Below are 23,330 nucleotides of genomic sequence, written 5' to 3' on the forward strand. Positions count from 1 at the left end.
GCCAAGCAAATTCGGCAAAGTTACGATGCAAAATTCAAACTGCGTGCAGTTGAATTTGCAGTTGAGCATGGAAACCACGCAGCAGGGAGGCAATTCGAAGTAAGTGAAAAACTGATCCGGGACTGGCGCAAAGCATCCCCTGCACTCCGGACAATGAAGTCGACCAAGAAGGCGAACCGCGGCAAGAAGGCACGCTGGCCGGAACTCGAGCAACGTCAGCGCACGTGGGTACTGCAACAACGAGCCGAAGGAAGGGGGCTGAACACAGTGCAGCTGCGCCTGAAGGCGAAGACTATCGCTACCGAGACCAATGCTGTGGGCTTCAACGGCGGCCCGTCGTGGTGCTTCCGCTTTATGCGGCGAAATCAGCTGGTGATGAGAGCACGGACGACAGTCTGCCAGAAACTGCCAGACGACTTCCAGGCACAGCTTGACAACTTCAGCTCATTCGTGAGAGAAGAATTTGAGAAGAAAAATATCAGCGCGAGCCACATCGTCAACATGGATGAAGTACCGTTGACATTCGACATTCCGCTTGGAAGAAGGCGAAAAAACTGTAACTGTCAGGGCAACAGGCCATGAGAAGGCCCACTTCACGGCTGTTCTCGCCTGTTGCGCGGACGGCACAAGGCTGCCTCACATGCTAATTTTTAAGCGCAAAACGTTGCCGAAGGCAGTGTTTCCTCCTGGTGTGGTGGTTCAGTCGAACACAAAGGGATGCATGGATGAAGAAATGATGGGTGTGTGGCTTGACCGCTGTTTTACGTGTCGGCCGGACGGATTTTTTCACGCAAAGCCAGGAATGCTCGTGATGGACAGCATGCGGGCGCACATCACCGATGCCACCAAGAGAAAGATAAGTGCGAAGAACTGCATTCCAGTTATCATACCCGGTGGTATGACAAAAATGCTTCAGCCTCTCGACATTTCTGTAAACCGCAGTTTTAAGGCGGTCCTGCGGTGTTTCTGGGAGGCCTGGATGACCGACGGCGAGCACAGCTTCACAAAAACGGGGCGCATGAGGCGCGCGGACTATGGAGAAGTGGCTGAATGGGTTAGCGAAGCGTGGAACTCGATTTCTCCAAGAACGATCATCGCAGGGTTTTGCAAAGCTGGGTTGATCCCGCACGCGGCTGGTACTGGTGGAGAGCTGGATACCACCAGCGAGTCGGAAGACGGGAGTGATGAGCCAGCAGAACTTCAACCTGAAGTAGCTACACTGTTTGTCAGCGATTCGGAGGAAGAAGTTTGGTTCGAGTAAACGGCATCAGGTACGCTTCCATTACCTTTGAGTGAATAAAGTGAATACTGAGTGAATAAAGTAGTTCTAAAAAATGTTGTCTACATGGTTGGAGGCACTTGCAAGCCGGTCTTGGTTTAACTTTGCCCAGTGCTAGCATGGGATGCAGGCATGGCAGCAGCAGCGTTTTTTTTGCATTTCCTCGCAGCCGGATACTCAATCAGCTTAATAAATTAACGAGTGCGCCTAGTATACCGGTGCGTCTTATACACCGGTGCGACTTATATATGTTTTTTTCGGTAAATCTGCTGTTTTGGGCGGGGGTTGCAACTTATACAAAGGTGCGACCTATAGACCGGAAAATACGGTACTTCAATTCAGTCAGGGCTTAGGAATAGGCCCTACTTAAACAACCCCAATTCACAATGAAGTACTGACACGATAGGTGCCACTGAAAATCTACAATTACACTGCCTTCTTAGTCTTAGTGGTCTCGACAAAAAAAGGGAACATCGCATAATTATTCCAATCTGATTAAAACGGTTTACCGAGACCTACACAGAAAATTGCAGCTAGTGAAAAAATCTTCCAGTAGATACTGAAAATATAGTTTATTTTTGTGTTGAGTTTCCTAGCTGTCTTACTTAGTACATGTTAAAAATATAGTTTATTTTTGTGTTGTTTCCTAGCTGTCTTACCCCGACTCTGACTAGCCACTTCAGGTAAGTTGCGAAACCAAGCCTGTACTTTCAGTGAGTGTTCACCAAATGAAAATTTCATAGGCAACAACACAGATGGAAAAGGCGAGCCTCTGTGCATAGTTCTCAAATGGAATGCAAACATCACAGCCGTACAGTGCTTTGTTTTGTTGAACAGCCCGATACAACAGTTCTAATAGCAGAAGGCACAATAGCTAGTCAAGTTTTGTGGGGTTGTATAAAAAGCACGCCTCTTTGTCTTGTTTCTTCATATTACAAAAAGCTTTTATTTAACAGCTTGCCCTCTACATGACTGCCTTAACGGCAACAATTTTGAAAAAAACACTCGGTAAGCTGGTTCATTAGCTTTAGGTTTTGCCATGATCGCAAGGCGTGAAACATGCTGGAGTAGACAAATTCTGCCGACAATCTGACCTCCACCCTCCAATTGACATCGAAAACAAGTCACAGCCACCATGCCAGTAATTAGAGTAAATCAAATTTTGTGAGTGGTCATTTATTTGGAAACAATCACATGATTAATATATATGCCTTCGCCGGAAAAGTTAAATGGGCATGCATTATTTATTCCCATTCGAATCAAATGCCTCAATTCTGCTGCTTGGTCCCCAAAAAGACACACACAAACAAATATTCAGCACAAGAATGTTGTAGTAAATACATGAATGCAGTCATTATTATTAAAAGGACAGTAAAAGATAAACAAAACTTTGTTATACTTAAAAGATCATACATTTTATAGCACTCTCAGCTTTTGTTTGATGACCAACGATGTTGTAAGTGAAAGATCATATGTTTCGTAGCACTCTTAGCTTTTGTTTCATGCCCAAAGATCCATTATTTTCTGAGAAATCTGTAAAGAAAGCTGGAATTTCTCTCCTGCTTACCTTCCATTTTTTGGCGACAGACACTGAACCAAAATGGAGCAAGGCACCGGTTCAGCCTTGAGCTCAAATGCTTGCTGCCAGGCACTCACAGGCTGGCTACAGTAGCGTTTACATCACCTCGTCGTGGCCGACTCCCGAGCATAAAGGAAAATATTTTACGAGACGGCATGATGTCATGCAGCCAGTCTTTGCAAGCCTCCCTCCGTTAACATCACGCAGCTCCCTCGTTTCTCTTTTGCAAGCTCCTGGAGTTAGCCCTAGCAAGTGACCGATGATACTTTTTAACACGATGATGTTGTTAGGCTCATTTTTAGACCTTCCCATGCAAGCACCCGAATCAGTATGTCAACGCCGCCAAGCGGAATCTACGCCAAGGCAGGCAGATGCAAAGGCGAACCTGAATCTGGAATATGCACAGCAGCAACTGAAATGTTATAAGAAGGGCAATCAAAGTACAGCCGAGACAAATTTAAAAAATGCATGAATTCAGCACGCGCTGTGCTAGCGCAGTGAGCTCATAGCAGACTGCTCAGGGTATAACGTCACCAGCCATGCCGCAATTGATGCTATCACTGACAAGGTGGCTCTCCCAACGAAACTAATGCTGGACAAATTTGTGTCACCTACCTAAAAAAGGGGGCAGGCGATTATCGTCAGTGTCCCAAAAACCAAGGAAGGACTAGATTTTGTGCACACACAAAATATTGTGTAGCCTACCGTAAAATACCGAGCAAGCGCCCCCCTCAAAGTGCAGATAGTTCAGGGAATTTTGGGGAGGGGGCCCTTGTTAGGAACTGCCCCATAATTCAAAATGGCGGTGTGTAAATTTGGACCAACTTTACCTCTCCCCTCCCCCCTGAAAAAGAAAAAAAAATATAGCATTTCATTAAGGAGAAACAGTTTTAGTAAAAATTCAGTCTATGAAGCCCCTCTTGGCACAACCAGTGTCAGCAATTCATACGGTGTTCCCGACAACCGCGTTGTTGGTCCTTTTAGCCAGAGAATCCATACTTGCCTCTTGCCATCATCTGTCCATTTTTGAGATGTTGAACAAGTTGTACTTATGATATGTTCGGAGGGCGTTCCCGGTGGAGCAAAAGGGCCTAGGTGCCTCTTGGAAATCTTCAAGTGTCTTCTGGCTTTCGTTACGAATGCTTCTCACGAACCACCATTGTCAAAGTCACAAGCACATTTGGCAATGTGAGATGACAACAAAATGGGAAGCGTGTAGGAATTAACGGCTACCCATTGTTCTCGGATTGGATTCTGGTTTAGCCAAGAGCGTGGTCAGAAGTGTTCCTGGGCAGTTTCAGTTGTTTCGGCCATCAACGGTGGTTGGGGAAGGGGGGCCGCTTGTTCGGAAATAAGTGAAAACTCAAAATACTCAGATAATGAGAGGGCGGCGCTTGCATGGGTGGGGGCGCTTGATCGGTATTTTATGGTAGTAAGAAAAAAAACAGTATATAGTATATAATTACAGCCTATTTTAAGTTATTTTTCGATTTTCCCTCGCTCTGCCACTCTTGCAGGGTGTGCGGGCCAAACAAGTGATGCCCCACAAGGATAGGTTAAAAACTCCCTCAGGCATATTTAAGTATGCCATCCCGGAGAACCCTCACGCAAGAATCATCGACATGGGCCTTTCTCATGAGCCATTCTCACACTTAAGAAACTGCAGAATATCTTTACCATATTAAGCCACAATGTAGAACGCCCAACCATGGGAAAAGCAAGAGTAAGAGAAGAAATCGATCAGACTAATGCAGGCACTGATTATGAGCTGGGTATTGTACAGCTTGCTGTACCAAATTTCTCCTTACTGAAGAACACCAAATAAACTCTTTCCCCAGAACAGCATACAATGCAGCACGCAGTTTTCCAATTTTCACGGTTACCAAAGAGTTTCTTAAAGTGCGTGGGTCTTTTAACACCTTTCAAAGCATAAGGAAAGCCCCTCTCTCAGCGCAAAGAAGTGCTGTGAAATAAATTGGGACAGGATATCGTATGCAAGATAGGTACCCCCCCTGGAACAAGAAACTGGACGCCATAATGAGGACTTCACCGATGCAGCGACTCCTGATACAAACTCTCCCCTTCCAAATCATTTGATCCAAACCTACACAAGGACAGTCGAGAAGCCAGGATCAAACTCCAATTCAAGTACCAGAATGATCCAAGCACATTATACACCGGCGCTAGAATATACGGAATTACTCAGGCAACATTCGTAGTCGACAAACTTGGCAATCTTTGTGACTGCATGATCTTCCTCCACACACAGAAACAAAAGAAATGAATATTGGAGCCATCCTCTTGGTAATCCAACTAGTGAAACTACCAAATAGGAGCACAAATACCCATAGAGACTCCCTGCAGCACCAGAAACATCATTACAGATAAAATACTTAAACTCATCGCAAAGATTGTCCCATCCACAATGAAGTTAAATTACATGGATACCCAGAATTAAGCCAGCAGTCAAGAAGCACGCAAGCTCGCATACCATTCTCCTTGCGGCCATGAATGCCGCACTCTCCTCCCTCGGGTCACAATCCTTCGCATGCCACAAGGGGCTCTCAGGACTGAAAAATCGCAAACTCAGCGCACGGTACAAACTAATCGATATACAGTGGAACCCCGCTGATACGTCCCCCAGACTTACGGCGACCTGCTGCTAACGACGCATCACCGCGGTCCCGGCAAACACCCCATAGAAACAATGCATAAAAAATCCCAATGGTATGACACTTGGATGCAAGCGGTCTGCTTCACACGATGGACCCAGGCACGCTTCGCCGACTTGTCCTGACCTTTATTTTTAGCCCTCGTTTGGGGCTGCTTGATGCACAAAGGTCCGCAGGTGGACCGGACCACTTACTGAACAGACGCAAGCAAGCAGGCGGGTACTCGTGAACGAGAGCTATCCTGCGACGGCCCCACGTGGCCGCAACAGCATCGCGCCAACCACGAGAAGTCGAAGTTCAAGTGGCATGTGGACCATGAATTCAGCCGCCGACGAATGTGAAAACACATACGACGCAACCCCACGGCGGTGACCAAACAAACTAGTAAGAATTGAATTCCATGGTTTTCGTACTTGGCTAGGCTTTCTGTACATCATGGGACACCAATATTGCCGTGCATCTTGTAACTGCGTGAAAAGATGCATGCAGTGTTTTAATATCGTATAATTTAAAGGGGAAAACAAAACGGCCACTAATTTTTCTGTCATTTTAATCTTCACCATATCTAATTTAAATTGCACTACAGTTGAATCCCGCTACAACGAAATTGATGGGACGTGCGAAAAATTTCGTTGAAGCGAAAATTCGTTGAGTCGAAATCTGCCCCAACACACCACGGAAAGGCCAGAAAAATAGCTCCGTATGTTTCCGCATCATTGGCAGCATAATACAATGTTTAGAAAAAAGGAGTGTAGCACAATAACGTCATGTTTATTCGGATAACAAATATACCAATGGTTATCTGTTTTTTCACTGCACGTAAACAATGAAGAAATGAATAAATGAAGAAATAAAGAATGAAGAAATGAAGAATAAAGAAATGTAGGCGCAAAAAAATACCCGCACCTCCCCGAGGGGGATTGTGAGGATGCAGAGCATAACGGACTGACTAGCGCTGTTTGAAGGTGCGCCAGACAGTTCGTTGGCAGATTCGTTGGCGTCCATGCAGCACTTCGACACGGCGCTGCGCAAATCAACCGAAGAAGCAACTGATCCAGCGGCGCACGCACGGGGTATATAAAGCAACTGCCGTGGAGAGGAGGATGAGAGAGAGTCGTGCATGCGCGCTTATCGCACAGCTTGCGGATGAGACGCGGAGGGAAAGCGCGCAGCGCACAGACAGCGTGGAGAGGAGGAGGGGAGAGGAGGGTACGAGCGCGCGGTAGCAGCTGCCGTGGAGAGAAGGAGGAGAGAGAGGCGCGCATGCGCGCTATCACACAGCTGGCGGGGTGAAGACACGGAGGGAGAAGCGCGTCGGCGCACAGACGGCGCGGAGAGGAGAAGGGGAGAGGAGGCTACGAGCGCGCGTTATCGCACAGCTGGCGGGTGCGGACGGACGGCGCGCGCCGACGACGCGTGACAGGCCGCCGCTATAAGATGCTCTGCATCTAAAACGTATTGCTGTACAACCAGGCGTGTCCACCGAGCTGATTACTTGCAGATAGCTGCTAGGCTGTCAAAAGCCCCCCTCTCGCTTGTGGCAGGAGCAGTGCCATTATCTTATCCTCTGACAGGGCAGGGCAGCTGCTGACCTTGGCAGGCAAGACGCACGCTTGCATTTAACATGACCACGCGCTCGCGACTAAGATAGGATGACTTGGCTCCAAGACCAAACACGCAAACATGATTTTTGCTCTTGGCTCTGAAGAATGGTAGAGGGAAAATCAGAGTTACTCAATATAGACAGTTGCGAAACTCCGCTTCAGAATCCGGGCGGCACTAGCCCCCCCACTCCGTGGAAGCTGAGGGGCAAGTCGACGCGCGCGGCACCTAGGAGATGAAAACGGAACTTCGCTAAACTATTATTATTCAAAATTCTTCTGTAAAATAAAGATTGCTTTTTACATTAAAACACAATAATTACGTAAAATTTACTTGTGTTTTTGCGGCTTTTCTTTTTATGACTTACGGCAGCAGCCGCAAGCACTTGAGTACTGCTTCAACGTCCTGCCGACAGACGACAGGCTAGTCAACTTGCTCCGTGCTTGCCCCGGCGCAGGGGGAGCAACCGAAGACCGGCTTTCGATACATGGGGCCTATGGGGAGTTTCGCAACTGTCTATATCCAGTAACTCTGAGGGAAAATGGCAAGGACAGCTGCTCACAACGCATACATGACGGCGCCGTGCCAGCAGCGGAGCACATTCGTGCGGTTTAAACTGGATACGGATTGACTGTAGCTCTGGCTTGGCGAACTGGGCCTGCGACTCATGTAAAGACGGCCAGCCACATTGTTATCACTATCAAACAATGGGGCCCGCCTACGAGTTTTTTTTTGCTTTGGCTGGTGGTGTGGGCGCACCGCGCATGTTTTCGGTGAAACTAAGCGTCCTGAATGTATAAAAAGTTACCGATAGCTGGCACTATGCTTATTTTATTGTAAAATAATTGTTCAAACCCAGCCCAAATCATCGAAAATTTCGTTGATGCGAAAGCAAGCCTGACAAACGGTTCGTTGTGGCGAGGACTTTGTTGCATTGACTTCTATGGCTTGCTGACGGAGAATTTGAAATATTTCGTTGAAGCGCAAATTTTGTTGAAGTGGCGTTCACTGTAGCAGGGTTCGACTGCATTTACAAATAAAACCATAATCTAATTTTGGCATCTAAAAAGATCTATCGTGAGGTTTAACGCGCTGACGCTACACTGCTGATGAGGTGCACTGCAGTGGAGTGCTCCGGATTGATTTCGACCCTTGGGGTCTCTAGTGCACCGGTATCTCGAACACACGGGTGTTTACGCCTTTTTTTTTTGCTTTCATTAGAAAAGTGGGCGCCGCAGCTGGCAATCAAACCTGCGTACTTTGGCTTTGGCAGCACATCACCATACCCATTGAGCCACCGCAGCGGGTGACTCAGATGAAACTATATCCTAATTTTGGCATTTTAAAACATAAGCTGGGATTATATTCTGATCCAGTTATATGCAGATTTGTACAGTATATAAGCTAGTATTGTCCAGGCCCTAACTACGGTTCCATTTCTATTTGTGAATGACCCCTCAAACTATATTCACCAGATTCTTTGAAATAAGAAAAATGAGTCCCCGTTTTAAATGGCAATGTTCTACAAGCAACACAAGTGGCAGCATTGCCAAGTAACATACTCTGTGGTGCGAGAACGTGGTTGGCAGGAACATGTATGAGGATCAGCCTTCGTCAGAATGCCTGCGCCATCCTGTGAAGCAGTCCATTCCCCAAAAGCACCAGATCGGGCATTGTCCACATCTAAAACAAAACAAAAAAAAACATGGTTACAACAGAGAAATCCTACTGATAATAAAAAAACCCTCAGATCGGCTCTGCACTAAAATGCACCATATGCATTTTCCTCTATACTAGAGAATGCTATAGCAGAGTACTGTTAAAGCCTCAAGAGAGAATTTACCGGATAAGCACTGTATTCTCATGCAGTATTACACTGACAAAGGCAAGAATGCTCCCAAGGATTGCTTCACTTGTGGAGGAAAGGCATAGCAAGTTGGGCTGCACAAACAACTGAGTCAAATGCAAGGTAAAATATAGATATGGTAAAATGAAAGATGGTAGTTTTGTGTTGGACAAAAGCAAGTGTCTTTGTTCTGTTACAATTTGTCTTAACTGCACTACGTAGTGAGATGTTTTCTAAGCAAAATGGCTGGACATAGGAAGTACTCAATAGGTTATGCAAGCCACATACCAACATTTTTCATTTTCACTTTTCTTTAAAACTAATACCACACATAGGCACAAATATTGAACATAAAAAGTTCCCTACACTGACGCTCACTACCTAAGGCTCTCAACCCTCATCTCCTTGATTCTAGTGCATCTCGCTCCCACTAACCACCTTCATCAAAACTGGCTTTTCCCTTTAACGAAGGGTGCATGTAATATTTCTGCGAGCTCGTCCTATTTTAGCCAATGTAACGTACCATATGTATTGACTTGCAAACAAAAGCATCCTCAGGGGTGGAAACCGGGCACATCGGTTTGGCAGCAGTCCTGGGAGCAGGCAATATCGCCTTTTGTAGTAGGCTTGGAGCAAGTTCGGAGCAGCCAGAAAGGCTGTTTGGCAGGGGGCTGGCACAAGCTGCTGTGCCAGCCCTCTGCCAATTAGGGTTAACCTATTTATACACCATATTATGTGTTTTACCTAGTACTAGAACCCACTCCGACTCAGGAACACAGTTCTTGTTATATCTGGAAATTTACATGCAGAAATTACGTTCTATCTGGAAATTTACATGCAGAATTATCTACCTTTGGCCCCAGCTAGTGCCCAGTACTATCATCGTTCAGAAGATATATTTCAGCGCAGTGTCAAAGGGGATCAGATAACAGGCCATCGCTTTGTGTACGGTAGACAGCAGCGTTAAGCAAACCCACAGCGGCATTCTGTAAAACAAGGCGTGTGTAGTATTTTTTCTATTGAACAGTGCTTCCAGTGCTTGTGAAGTACAAAATAGCTTTGTCTTCTCCCATCATGGGGTTGCGAGAGTGGAATGTATGCAGTAGACTACGTAAAAAAAGCATGTTAGAAGGCATCATTAAAGCTTGAACATCCTTCACAAGCAAAGCTAACCCCAGAGATCACAGGCGAAAATGAGTACCTCATAACACAGGCGAAGTGAAATAGCCAGCAAGAGCAAAGCATTCAAGACGCTGTCTGTCCAATACAAGCAGCTACGCTCATCACAAATGATCGATTAAATTGGAGTTGACCTCCAATAAACTGCAACCTTTCAAGCGAATATTGTTATCTACCTGTTCACGACGTGAAACAAGCCCATTTCACTCACTCTTGGTTATTTTTCACTGATTCTGCCGTAGCAGTCAGCATTTGCAAACAGAACCATGAAAATAAAACAGAAGTATATCCAAAGTGAAGGCGGAGAGGGCACATGGTGCCTGTGGCCTTACCACAGAGCAAAAGCCAACTTCCATAGCCAGTCATAACCTCGATGAAACCGAAACATCACTGCATTCAAACTGAAAACACAGTGATTCACTCAAGTTTTCGGGCACAGGGCTTCACGGCAGTTGTATCTCGTTTCTCAATTCGGGCTCTGTGGCGCAGGACGGCACTCAAAACAAGTTTGGCACTCATCAGCACAAATGGCGCAGCAATTTCACCCCGGCACCTTTCAGGTACTACGCCATGCAGGAAGGCAGCACTTACATCCAACCTGGTTTAGGTAGTCAGTGGTGCATATTTGAATGGTGCACACTGTGGAATATTTTTGGTAAATTGGGGGCAACCTAGCCAATTTTCCGGTGTAGGCCACCACACTAGCTCCCGTCGTATCAACCACATGAACCCCAGCATCCAAGGTAGCCCAGCGAGGTTCGCTGATACGAGAACACGGTAGACAGTAGTGCCAAAGCCACTTATTTGTGAAATCCCAAAGCAGGTGAGCACAAAGCCTGACGGCAATCACGAATCACGCCATCCGGTCATGATCGCGAATAGGAGGCAGGCACTCCCAGCACGTGAGAACAGTCCCCACCTGAGATACATGGTCTGCCCCAACCGAGCTGTTCCGCCGATATCAGCAAGACCGGCTCTCCGATTGACTCTTCCACGTGCACACGTTCATACAGCCAGCACGCAAAGCAGCTTAGCCAGCTCTCAGGCAATGCCGAACTAGTGGCACACTGGACTGGTTTCAAAGCATAGCGTCTCTACCAGAAGTGTGCACCAGCTTGGAAAAGGGGTCGCGGTTCACCACGATTACCACACCTCTCCCCCTTGAAGAATGGACGCCCCTTGAACTCCAGTGATGCCCCATTACACAACACTCGCCACAATGCCTCAAGTCAGAAAAACCACCACCGAACGCCACTCCTATGCCAGTCTAAACCAAAGTTCATCACAAGATGCGACCATCGCGATGCTCCCCTCACAAACTCGCAAATATATTGCACTGCTTGTGAGTTTCTTGCGGCTGGGCAGCACAGCAGGTTGGCAGGTCTGGGGGTAGCCTGCAGCCGCATTCGACGAACGCCGGGGTCACGTGATGATGTGAACCCTACACCCAGCTCAAGGTGGCATCAGGAACGGCCTCGCCGACTGCGGCTGCCTGCAGGCTCACACCAATCCTGCCACCTCCTTGGTTCTGTGGCCACTTCAGTCGCAGGTTCTCCTGAACGGTTGGCTCCCGGGAGGTCGGTGGCCTGGTAGGCCAGAGCAGCTACTGGCAATAGCTCTGCGGGCCGTGCTCTGCCCAGCCGGTGGTTCAGCAGGCCATCCTTGTGGTCCGTGGCAGTGGTGACTGGTGTGGTTCCCAGTGGTATCCGTTTGCAGAGGGTCTCACTCTTACCACCCAGTGCGAACAATTCCCATACTTGAAGTGGGCAGCGGTGGGTCTTCGCAATCTACTGTGACTGGCCGGAACTTTGATGGGCAATCTCGCCACATCAGGTAATAAAGCTGCATGCCTGAGGGTTCTTCCCCTTGCACGTTCTCTTGCTCACAAAATCGCGATTCCTGCAACTGCACTCTAGCAGCCACCCTGCTTGGAGGCAGCTCGCCTGACGATTACAGGATGTCGGCTTTGAAATACTTATCTGTGTTATTTTGGCCCAGTGCATTGGTTGGCAAAGCCACGTCAGCATCAAGCAGGCGGGGTTCCTGCAACTCAATCGCAGCAATACAAGCTGCTGTAGAGCCAGTGCCAACTACAATACAAGCAGCTTATGGGCACGCACCACTGGAATAGGTCGCCTGAGAGTCCGTCTCTTTCAAAAACTGGCGACCTCTCACAACCAAACCCCCAGCTGAGCTGCGTGGCGCTCTTACTGCCTAAATGCAATCTCGAGCGGAATCTTTTCCACTTTAAGACACATGGACTCTGGAAGTGTGCAGACAACGATCCCATAGCTCCCACTTCCCCCTGCAGTGAAAGAAGACTGACCCTCATTCTTTGTCAGGCGTCGGATCGGTGAATACTCTTCCTTGAACTTGAAGTGCAGCAGTGGCAGGCTGATTGTGTAGATTTGCAAACTCCGAAACATTGCGCCCTTGTTAAGTAGTGTCCAACGCACCATCCGATACATGCAGGAAACTTCAACCGGAGTCGACGGCACATCTGCCTGGCGACAGCGCTATGAGGAAGATGACCCACCGGCATGTTGGAACAAGGCCTACGGACCTCCCACCCCGGAAGCGAGCCACGACTGCGGCTATTTGGAGAATACAAAGCGTGTATCCTTCAGGCGTACCATCTGGTACATGTAGGAAGGTTTACACATTTGCTGCCACTGCTGTATGGGGCACATAAACTGTCTGCCCACAACCAACTGGCACAAGGTGTTTTGTCCGAGAAATCTTTCAGACCAAGCACAGTGGGCTGCAATCACAGCAGCGCATACGCCGCGGACTGTGGTAACCTGAACCACATCTGCAGTCAATGTTGTAGACGCAGTAAACATGGGGATTGCCCGTCTTCACCCAAAACATCTGTGGAAACCGTCGGCACAACAGAGCCGACATTGTTCTCGGAGAGGTAGCAACCTCAATTCACCTGAAGAAGAACCCGATGTTTGGGCGCCATGTGGAATATGTGGGGTTTCTGGGGGTGACCTAGCCGGTTCTCCGGCGGAGGCCACCACGCTTGCTCCCCGTGTGTCAACCACCTGGGCCCCCGGCAGCCCCGTGAGGTTTGCTGATATGAACACAGCACAGTGGAGAAAAAAAAAGTGAGAACACAGTGGAGAGAAGTGCCAAAGCACAGCGGCTTATTTGGAAACTCCCAAAGAACGCTAGCACAAAGCTCGGCAGCGTTCACAAATCACGCCATCCGGTCGTGAGCACGAACGGGAGACAGGTGCGCCGGGCATGCAACAGTCCCCACCTAATATACAAGGTCCGGCGCGGCCGTGCTGTACCACCAATGTCACTCACTCAGACCAATTTTTCGAACTGAATCTCTTCTGCATGCACACGATTGCGCAGTCAGCGCATGGAGTGGCAGAGCCATTTCTCGGGCACTGCCAAACTAGCGGCGCACTGGACTGGTTTCAGTACATCGTGTCTCAACTGGAAGCACGCCCTGGCTTGGGATCACGGGTCGTGGTCCTCCACAATTCCCACAACACGTAACTTGGAATTTTTAAGTTTTCTTTCAACAGATGGAATGGCAACACAAAAAAGGCTTGCATGACAAAGGGCAGAGCAACAGATGGAAAAGGCAAAAAAGTAGTGCATAAAGTCCGGCACTGTGAAGTAGTAGGATTTTATCTTCCCGAAGAAACAAAAAAAATTACATTTCAAGCTTAACATATAAAGGTGATGAGGTGGTTAATAGATGTCCACAACCAAATAAAACTGCACTAATTTTGTCATACGCTGAAAATGTGTGGCAGCCATTTCCAGACATGAATAAAAATGCTCCTTTGCACAGCAGCAGCCCCCCAGCTCAGCCATAAGATGCTGAGGTAAATGCTGACAGCCCATCCTTGCCAAAAAAACAGCCAGCGCACCTGCTGCAGTTAAGATTTAGGACATGCAAAATTTTCACCACTTCACAATATCCCCTTCTGAAAGCAGAATAAGTTGCTTGAACAATTATTAACAATGGTCATTACAGGTATAATTTCTGCCAACTGAGTTGGCTGGTTCACACAGGAATGCTTATGTGAGAAACAGAAATCCCAGTTCTAACCTGGAAATTCTTCTTCTGTTTGGGAGCTTGTGCTGGTAAGTAGCCCAAGACAGCACTGCGTACCTGGAAAAAAAAATTATTTATAGAAATGGAGAGAGACTAGCAATCAGAATAAAGATGGTACCTATTGCCATAGTAGTAATGGCCGCCTGTGTCCTTTGGCTGCAGGATACAACTGGTGTGTGAGCTGTAACTACAGGCATGGGCATGACGCAGCCGTCAGGCATCGATGATGTACCGCGAGGAATGCTTGTCCGTGCTGTAGTGTTTTCTGTAAATAAACAGCCCAATCATGAGAAAACTTAAATGATCATTCTCTTACAAACTTCTCAAGCTGAGATTAAAGTGTAAAAAGCTTCCTGTGTATGCACAGATATCACCGACAAAGTTTCAACCGTAACTGCTTAGTATAGCATATTTGCAATAATTTTAACCTCTGCACACATGAGAAATTTCAAAAATACCCTTCCAGCATCTGCATCAGCATGATGCATTCAGCACATCGCCTTAAACTGCAGACGTCAAGGCTTCAGTGATGAAGCCAAGGTGCTGGCTGCGCTTGGTATGTGTTGCTCCCATTTGTGCATCATGTCACAGTTTTGGGACTGACGTCATGCTGCTCAGGTGCGTGTGACCACAGCCAGTTTGAACACATGCACTTGAGCAAGCACGCACATCCCGGTCGGGCATGGTACGACGAGAACAGTGATGTCAAGAGCTCTTTCCTGCCATGGTAGCAACCTGAGTGTTCATTTGATCCAAATATTTCGAAAGAAACATAAACGAACGAGGCTATAAATAATTATTTATGCTATGGTCAACCACCGAATGTGCCATTCTATTATTCGTGGTCAAATGGGCTCCCACAAATGCAAAAAGAACACAATATGAAAATGTCAGCACTCCTTTACATTGCAGTAAGCTGATCACTAGTTTTACTCTTCTACTAAAGACCGCACCCACACAATTTACCCACCAGACAAGCATCCAGCAAACACAAACAGCTCAACAGATCTGCTTCCTTACTGTGCAAAACAATTTATAAACTGAGCACACATTGTTCAAACTTTCCTGCACTAGACAGGGTGCAGATGATATGTGCATGGCCATGGGTGTGGCCTACATTTTTCTCTGTTGTAAGTTCTATGCTGGCATAAACCATTCACCCCTGAGACTTTATCGTTAACGTCATGAAACACTGAAGCTCAGTCAGACCATCGCTTCCTGTATATTTATAATACCAAGAGCATCAGCCGCCTCACAGTGGGAGTGATGGGGTCACCTGCTTCAGCCACGTCTGAAGGTGGGGCCCCAAGCTTAACCGGGATCACATGACCATATCTGAATTGCAGAGTAGCCTCTACATCGTTGCCAGGACAACCTAGCTCAAGACCGCCGCAGTGGCGGCGCTTTGGCCAGCGAAAAAAAAACTCCATGCCACGGCTAAACCAATTTTGCCTACGTAGCCACTTTTCACCGCGTGTCACCCCAACAGTAATCAATCACGGGGCTAGATAGAGCACTGGGAAAACTAGACACTGGGAGACTTTATTGTGTATTTTTCGAACTCAATACAGGAGGAGGTCCCAAAGTTCCAAAGAACTGTACGGGGGACTTCCCATGGAAAGATATCAAACACTGTTACATTTGAAAGCAGCGACAATTATACATTACTGAATAAAGCAACCTGATTAGAACGAAAAAACACTTCATAGACAAATTAGTTTGGTCATTGTACAAGAATAATATATGTCATTAAATTTCTGAACAATACAGTCATCATCATACCCAGAGCATAATTTGAAGCAGGAATCCACAGGGAGTACTTCGACTTCTTCACAGGATGCTTCGACCTCATCTCAAAGTATCAATCGTTGCACGGATAGCATGGAAGCAGCTGGGGTGGCAGCTCAACCGCCAACTTTCTGAAGATTGCACCGCCTCCAATGCCCCACTAACTGCTTTGGCTTCTGCCCAGAATGTTTTAGCTATTACAGGGGTCGTGAAGACATTTTCAAAAGAATTGTGCTGTGTGGGCACTTATAACTGTGGAACCTCAATAAACAACAATGCATACCCATTTTGTTGCTCAGTATCGCCAAATAGGGAAAAAAATGCTACGGTTTCACCGATTGCTTTCCTCCTGAACTCGTGAAGTGACATCTTGGTAAGAAGCCAATCACAGCTCCCCCTCGGCTGCACATGTCTGCATAGAGCGGGCTCACAAAGGGTCAGGTAAGGCTACAACATCAGCACCATGATGGAACTCACCCTGTAACTGAATGGGAGATGACTGATCTCTGATACGACTGATCAACAAGGTCGAACTTTCAGTCAACAACGCAGATGAGTGGAGCAGGCAGAAGTAAGCACGTTTAAAGTCAACTGGGTATTTGTCAACTGTTTACACTTTTTCACACGAATCTGAACTATCGTTCTGCTTGCCAATATTCTTGCACAAGCTTGATGACGTCTGTACCACGTAACTTGTAATGCGAGTTCCAGAAACTTGAAACTTCTGATTTCACGAGAGAAATGACCGAAAGATTAATATGGGAATTTACTACATAAACACATTTATCAAAGGAACTTCGAGTAGTCGGACCTTAAAAACAAGCCGTCACTTACTCATCAAGCACAAAAATAACTAGCGAGAAACAGTGATACAGCGCCTAGTCGCCGAGTCTCACCTTCACGCAGTTCAATTGCTTTTTTGTTTCCTCCAATTAACAAAGCCGTTAACATTGTTTTGTGGATTGGATATGCTCTTTTTTGGTTAACTGTAGAAGCGTTCAACAGTAAGTTGGCCGTTAAAGCACTGGGTTGATTAGAACTGATGCAAACACACCAGAGTGCTTGGTTACAAATGCGAAGCGGCTTTTTATGACGCAGTTTTCTGCCACACATGCTTCTCACGTCGATAGTGTACAGGGTAAAGCTTCTCATTTCAATGCAGGCCAGCTGTAACGATGGGCTGGCCCGGTGGCTATAAGTTCAAATCGCACACGGTGCACATTTTTTTTCTTGAACGGTTTTGTGCCATTTGATACAAAAAAGCTATGATTCCGAAGAGAATTTGGCAACGTGAACTTCAGCAGGGAAATCGTACAAACAGCCAGTAAGTCTGAGTTTTGTTACAATGGTTGCCAGACAACTGAAGCAATCGCAACACCGGTCATTTCAACAGAAAACTGTTCATGGCAACGAATAAGAAATGCATTATTTTTTAAATATCAGGTTTGCAGTTGTACAAAACAAACCCGCAAAGAATGGTCTTACTGTGATGTCACTGCTAATTGCGCTGCCGACCGACGTTACGCGCATGGCCACTTGCGATGTGCCTAAAAACGAGAATTTCAAAGGCGTCTCCTAAATTCCAGAAGCAATGAATTGTAAAAATATTTGGGGTTTATATTGTTAAACAGTCTTTCAAGCCGACAAAATTAAGCAGACAAATGCATTTTCTCTTCACGCCCCTTTAAGTTCAAGCCGATACGGAGGCAAAAAAGGCTTTAGCAGGTGCAGTAGTCATGTGCCTTCCCTTCGCAAGATCAGACATGACCGCTCTTCTCACCGGTATTCTACACTATGCCATGACAAATTACTGGGCCCACCCTCACCGTGCCACAAAAGGCTCCATCGACTGGGCCCTGATTGCACGTTTCGGATGACCCCACGGACTTAGTGAAGCTACTCGTTGCTGTTCCATCAACTGCAACCTGGTGTTGCTTTTACTAATGACTACCAACTGTAGCTTCAGGGAACGACTATAGTGCGTGTGACATGCTATGGAGTATCGCACATTTACTGTGGAACTGTCAGTGCTACACGCATCACCGTGGGAAGTTTGCCACGATGTTGGCCCGGTTAGACAATCGAGCATAGTCTGAGGACGTCCTGCTGGGACCCTGGCCAGATTCGCAGTATTTGAACAATGCCTTGAAGCAGTGCTAGCATCCTTAAAAAAAAACAAGTTGTGGTGAATTACTAAATGTATACTGATGATGCCAGAGGCATTTTTGTGTTATAGTTTGTATTCCCTGGCAAGGCACGTATGCAGGCAACCGTGTGAGTGCGCCGTTACTGGTTACGTTCAGCTCTGCAAGATGGCAGTACTTGTCCAAGCTAAGCACATGACGTGTGTTGAACGTTCCAAACTCTAACCTACCGAATGCAAAGTAATGACTCAACTCCAATGTGATAGCGATTAAAATATCTCTGTTGACACCACAGTTGAAAATCGGGTTGAAACGTAGCAGACGACGCACACCGGTGTTTTTTCTTTTTGCGGTGTAAAACCGCATTGGCACAAGCCATCTTGCAAAGGAGTGGCACACTCGTAGCCATGTTTCCAATTATCCGTAATGGCTTCTAAAGTATGCGACGGCCATGGTGACCTCTCCCAAGCAGTGTTTTTAGACGCTGCCGTGCGAGGGCTCTACTACCGTACCGAGCACATGCGCACGACATGAGGTCAAACGAACAAAAAGTGTACCCGCTGACGTGTCTTTCTCGTTCTGAGCAGGTGTTGCCTTGATTTTTTTTTGCTAAAGTAACTGTGCAAGCCGAGGACGCTTGGCTGTCTCTGTGATGCATGCGCGCACGAGCACTCTGCATTTTTTCGGCACTGTCACGTAGCGGTTGAACAGATGACGCGAACCACGGTTCATGATGAAGCGACCTATTTAAATGAGGAGGCGTTCATTTACGTTATTTACAAGACAGCCATTACAGAGCATTCGCCCAGGCGGCATGCCCCACACGGGGCTTCACCGTGGATCGTCCGGCCCATAGCCTCATGCCCTACTGCTGCCTTCTTCATCTTCTCGAACATAACTCCCGCATTAAAGTCGACCGTCCTAGTCGATGTTCGGGTATGGTGAGGATGGGAATGAGAGAAGAAAAGAGTGGAAAAGTTCTGACCCCCACGGATGATTGGGAGTTCGGTGAGCAGCGGCTGCAGAACAGCGATGCCCGCGAATGCAACGAAGCAGAGGCCAAAGCCCTTGTAGTCACAACAGAGAACTGGGCAGGAGATCGGCATCGTCGTCTCGGATCGTGGCTGGTCAAGTTAGAACGTCACGGCGTGTCACTGGCTGGGGAAATGGGGCACGGGATAACCATGTCCATGGCTCACCAGGGCTGGGGCGGGCCAGCGTGATCCAAGATGCCTGCAGCGATAGCTTCATAGGCCGATACCGGGCGAGGCTGGGGCCATGGTGGGGATCGATACCCAGCAGCTCCACGAAAATGTCCCATGGCGGTAGAACAGACGACGCAAACCATGGTTGATGATGAAGTGATCTATTTACAGGACAAGGTGGTCTATTTACATTATTTACAAGACAGCCATTACAGAACGTTCGCCCAGGCTGCATGCCCCACATTCGGCTTCGTCATCGTTGATCGCCGGGCCCACAACCACATGCCCTGCTGCTGCCTTCTTCGTCTTCCCGTAACAGCAGTTTTTTTTTGCAACAACGAACTTACGGCCAGTAACAACCGCTCCGCCGTTAAAACTAATTCTGGGTTCCCACCCAAAGCAGCAGCTTCCGATCAGAATGTTTCGCAGTAGCAAGCTCACAGAAGCCATCCCTTCCAACACATTTGACATGCTCCTTGAGTGACTCAGCCCCTGCTGTTAAGCGAGGGGTGCCGTTAACAAATAACCGAGGCATAGCTAATCTGGAGACAGACAAGGGAGGTCCCAAATTGTGAAGTGAAAAATTTGTTTTTTTTAGAAAAAGTTCCACAGGCGGCATTTGCGTGGTTAAGTCGTCCAGGGGTGGCTGGCTTAGAACTGTTGTGTCCGCCTGCTTTCCTACTGAAGAAACCCGACAGAATAGCGCCCCCCCCCCCCTCCTTGCATTCTTTTCTGACATTGGGGACGCAATGAACAGTGGGAGAACTTTGTGATAACCAATTTCAGCGGGAAAATAAGCAAGCACGAATGGCACGTAGGGGCTGCAGAAGAGTTGGGAAGAGAAGGAGGAGGGTACAAGTGTTGGTGGGGCTGGGGGGGCGGGCAAGTGCCCCTTCTGAACCCCCCTGCTGATGCCCATGTTTATGTGAGAGTGCATGCGTGCATGTGTGTTCCCCGCACCTCTGTGTGAGTTTGTGCAGTTGCAGGAAGTGCTCTTATTTCCACACCATGCATTTTGAGGTAACTGTAATCATTTCTTATTATGGAATTTTTTTTTTCTTCTGTAGTGTTTTATTTAGTCTTGAAACCTAATGTGAGGTAAAACACACGCACACGCTATGTTACACTGCGCGCACCTGCCCTCCTGTCCTGTTTTACCTTGTGATCCTGCATGCACCACATTCAGAGTGCTTGCATTGATAGTGAACCAACATATAGGGTGGAATAATGCACCGCTTTTATGAATCCATTGTACAATGCACACACAAGAAGCTCGCGTACTTTCATATCGACCCCGGCTTTTCGTTTCGTGTGTTGAGGCACACATCGATTACATTTGCATGTACTTGGGAACGGTGCGATCATTGGTACTACTCCTTGTTGAATAACAAGGCCTTCCCTTAACTGAACCCAGGACACACTTTTTAAGATTGGTGCAAGAGTTTAGCAGTTGGCACACATTGGCACACGCTAAATCTGACACTGTGCAATCTGGTCAACATATATAAACGTTTGTCATTTCATAGGAAAAAATGCTTAGCATGTACGGGTGCTGCAGCATGAAGTAAAAATTAGGAGTCGTCTATTACTTTGCGAATATGTAAACAGATACAGATGCAGAAAATGACAAACATTTATACATGTTGACCAGATTGCACAGTGTCGGATTTGGCGCGTGCCAATGTGAAGGCCTTGTTATTCTACAAGGAGTAGTACCAATGATTGCAACATTCCGAAGTCATTCCCAAGCAAATGTCATCGATGTGTGCCTTAGTGTTCATTTATGCGGAATTGTATTTCGACAGAGAGACTGCTCACTTTTGGGTATTTTCTCCAAAGTGTTGCTAATCATTGTAGTGTACATACTGACCACTTTCTTAACTACTTCCTGAACGCATGATTGTTCCGGAGAGATATTTGTTTATCGCTTGCATTGTAGCAAATAACAGCGTGAACATGTCGTATGGAGTCATCGCACCGGAAGCCGGATAACATATTTCTCATTCTTTCTTTCAGCATTTCAACAGCACTTACAGACACAGCCGATAATTCCCCATCACCATCATTCCCTGTGACGTGTGATGTTGTCCGAGTTAGGTTACAGGTTATGCATTGTTAATTCAGCTGTGATTAAACGACTTTGAGAACCTCCCTGTGTTCCAAGTAGCAGGCATTATAGGCAGAAGCATGAACAAGTCTACCTTCATTTACCGGCAGCTTTCGAAGTTTCACAGCGACTGCTTCATGTGCCTACAATAGTACGCGCACTCCATGCACTAAATATACCTTCCGTCAAAAAAGCTGACAACGAGAATTTAGAAAGAAAATGTACTTCGTCTTTCAAAGCTTGACTTCAACAGAGATGTCCTTGGAACAACTGTCCAAAATCCCGAAGCAGCCTTTCCAGCATAGCCGCTTCGTGCACCCCAATCAAAAGCCTTCCTACTTCATGAAAACAGCCGGAGTTCTTAATGACTTTTCATGCGCTACGTACTTAACGCAGTTTTCTACGAATGGATGTTGACACAGTTATGATTTTAATCAAGCGCAGCTTTTGCGGTCGTATTTGCCGACACCTGCATGAGCGTTCAATTATATTCCAGCTTTGACAGTAGGCTTCAGATAACTGCAGCTGGTTTGAGGGACGCGGGCCGAACAAAATTTCCTGAAATCGGTCCTACACGGAAGGGATCTCGAATGAACATGCGTCGTCGCTCTTTAACCACGGTCGCGACCAACCACTACGGTACGGGACGCTGCTGTTATGTGCCCCTCCAGTCTACTGCACAAACACGAAAGAAAAGAACTGCGAACGAAGTCCGGCCTGTCAGTGTGGGGGAACAGACACCCGTTAAGAAGCCAATCGTATGAACTCGTATGAAGAGTGCACACAAGCCACACGCTAACGAGAACATCGTTCGGCACAGACTACGAGTCAGGAGACACGAGAAACACGACGACTGAATGCAGACAGACCTTTTCGAACGCTGCTGCGACGCCGACAGAGATGTTTTCGCAGTAGCGCCCGAGACGCTCCGGCTGTCTTCGTAAGCCCACACTACGTTAGTTCACGCACTGTTAGGCTTTGGCACGGGCTCCTTTCATAAACAGTGCCTTCCAACCCCACGACTTTCAATCGTCAGCATAATAAACTTTTTCAGTTATTACAAATCATTACAAATAGATGCAAATAGGACTCCCCAAGTAGGTCTAGCACGCACTCTAGTGTACACAACCACTTTACTACCCTACTGGTGGGCGCTGGAACGCCGCTGGTATGAAAAGCGCTGTATACGCATGTACGGGTGACGTCCGACGGTTGTATAGTGGCTGTCAAAGCAGTGACGCCCGACGCAGTTGAGTCGGTTGAGTTTTGTCATGTATGCACCTTCGCGCATATTCAGTCGCTGTTGGACTGCTTTCGAAATTAGGAGTGCGCAGGGTTGCAGTTGGTGCCTTGTTGATTGGGTATCGTAAATAGACGCGAACCTTAGCAATGAACTCGCAGCTCCTGTTATCTCGTTTTTTTTTTTTTGCGCTACATTTTTACGGTAAAGCTCTGCACTTTCGTGTTTTGGGAGGGCTTTCTCTCTGCAGCTCCTGTTGCCCGTGTTGTTGTTGCGTCCGCGCATTTCCATGATCCCATTCATGGGGGCCACACAGCTGAGTAGCAGCCGAACTGCTACAAACGGTGCGGACACACGCCGCCCGAACCGTGAACAAAGTTTTGGGAGAGAGTCCCGCTAGGCAGCAGACGCGACAAACACGGCAACCGAACACGGCGACAGACCTTTCGAAAACACTGAAACCTACAAAGCTGTCATGGCAGAAACTGACAAGAGTGACCAGATTTTCTAAACTGTGCATATTCGCGCAGATAGCTTTTACGCACCCCTTATTGGTAGCACGCAGAAAGTTCACTAAACATAGCGATTCGCAGCACAACTGCCCCTTC

At 47.2% G+C, this 23,330-nt stretch overlaps 1 protein-coding gene across 4 annotated transcripts in view; it reads right to left on the reverse strand.

Annotated features, from left to right (window-relative positions):
• Positions 1-22,678, reverse strand: part of LOC144158706 (uncharacterized) — a 55,114-nt gene extending 32,436 nt beyond the window's left edge. Inside the window, exons 1-6 of one of the 4 annotated variants that reach the window (XM_077689767.1) lie at positions 22,352-22,676; positions 19,156-19,536; positions 14,357-14,503; positions 14,233-14,295; positions 8,695-8,815; positions 5,470-5,997 (exon numbers count right to left, since the gene is read on the reverse strand). In XM_077689767.1, the coding sequence (XP_077545893.1) occupies positions 5,964-5,997; positions 8,695-8,815; positions 14,233-14,295; positions 14,357-14,503; positions 19,156-19,276 (486 nt within the window). In that variant the 5' untranslated portion in view covers positions 19,277-19,536; positions 22,352-22,676 and the 3' untranslated portion in view covers positions 5,470-5,963. Of the gene's footprint in view, positions 1-5,469; positions 5,998-8,694; positions 8,816-14,232; positions 14,296-14,356; positions 14,504-19,155; positions 19,537-22,351 lie in introns of those variants that run through there. The other 3 variants (XM_077689766.1, XM_077689764.1, XM_077689765.1) reach the window with 3 other exon arrangements.
• Positions 22,679-23,330: the final 652 nt, after the last annotated feature.

Source organism: Haemaphysalis longicornis, unplaced genomic scaffold, assembly GCF_048455015.1.
Source record: "Haemaphysalis longicornis isolate Haplotype H1 unplaced genomic scaffold, Haemaphysalis longicornis Haplotype H1 scaffold_10, whole genome shotgun sequence".
Classification (NCBI taxonomy): domain Eukaryota; kingdom Metazoa; phylum Arthropoda; class Arachnida; order Ixodida; family Ixodidae; genus Haemaphysalis; species Haemaphysalis longicornis.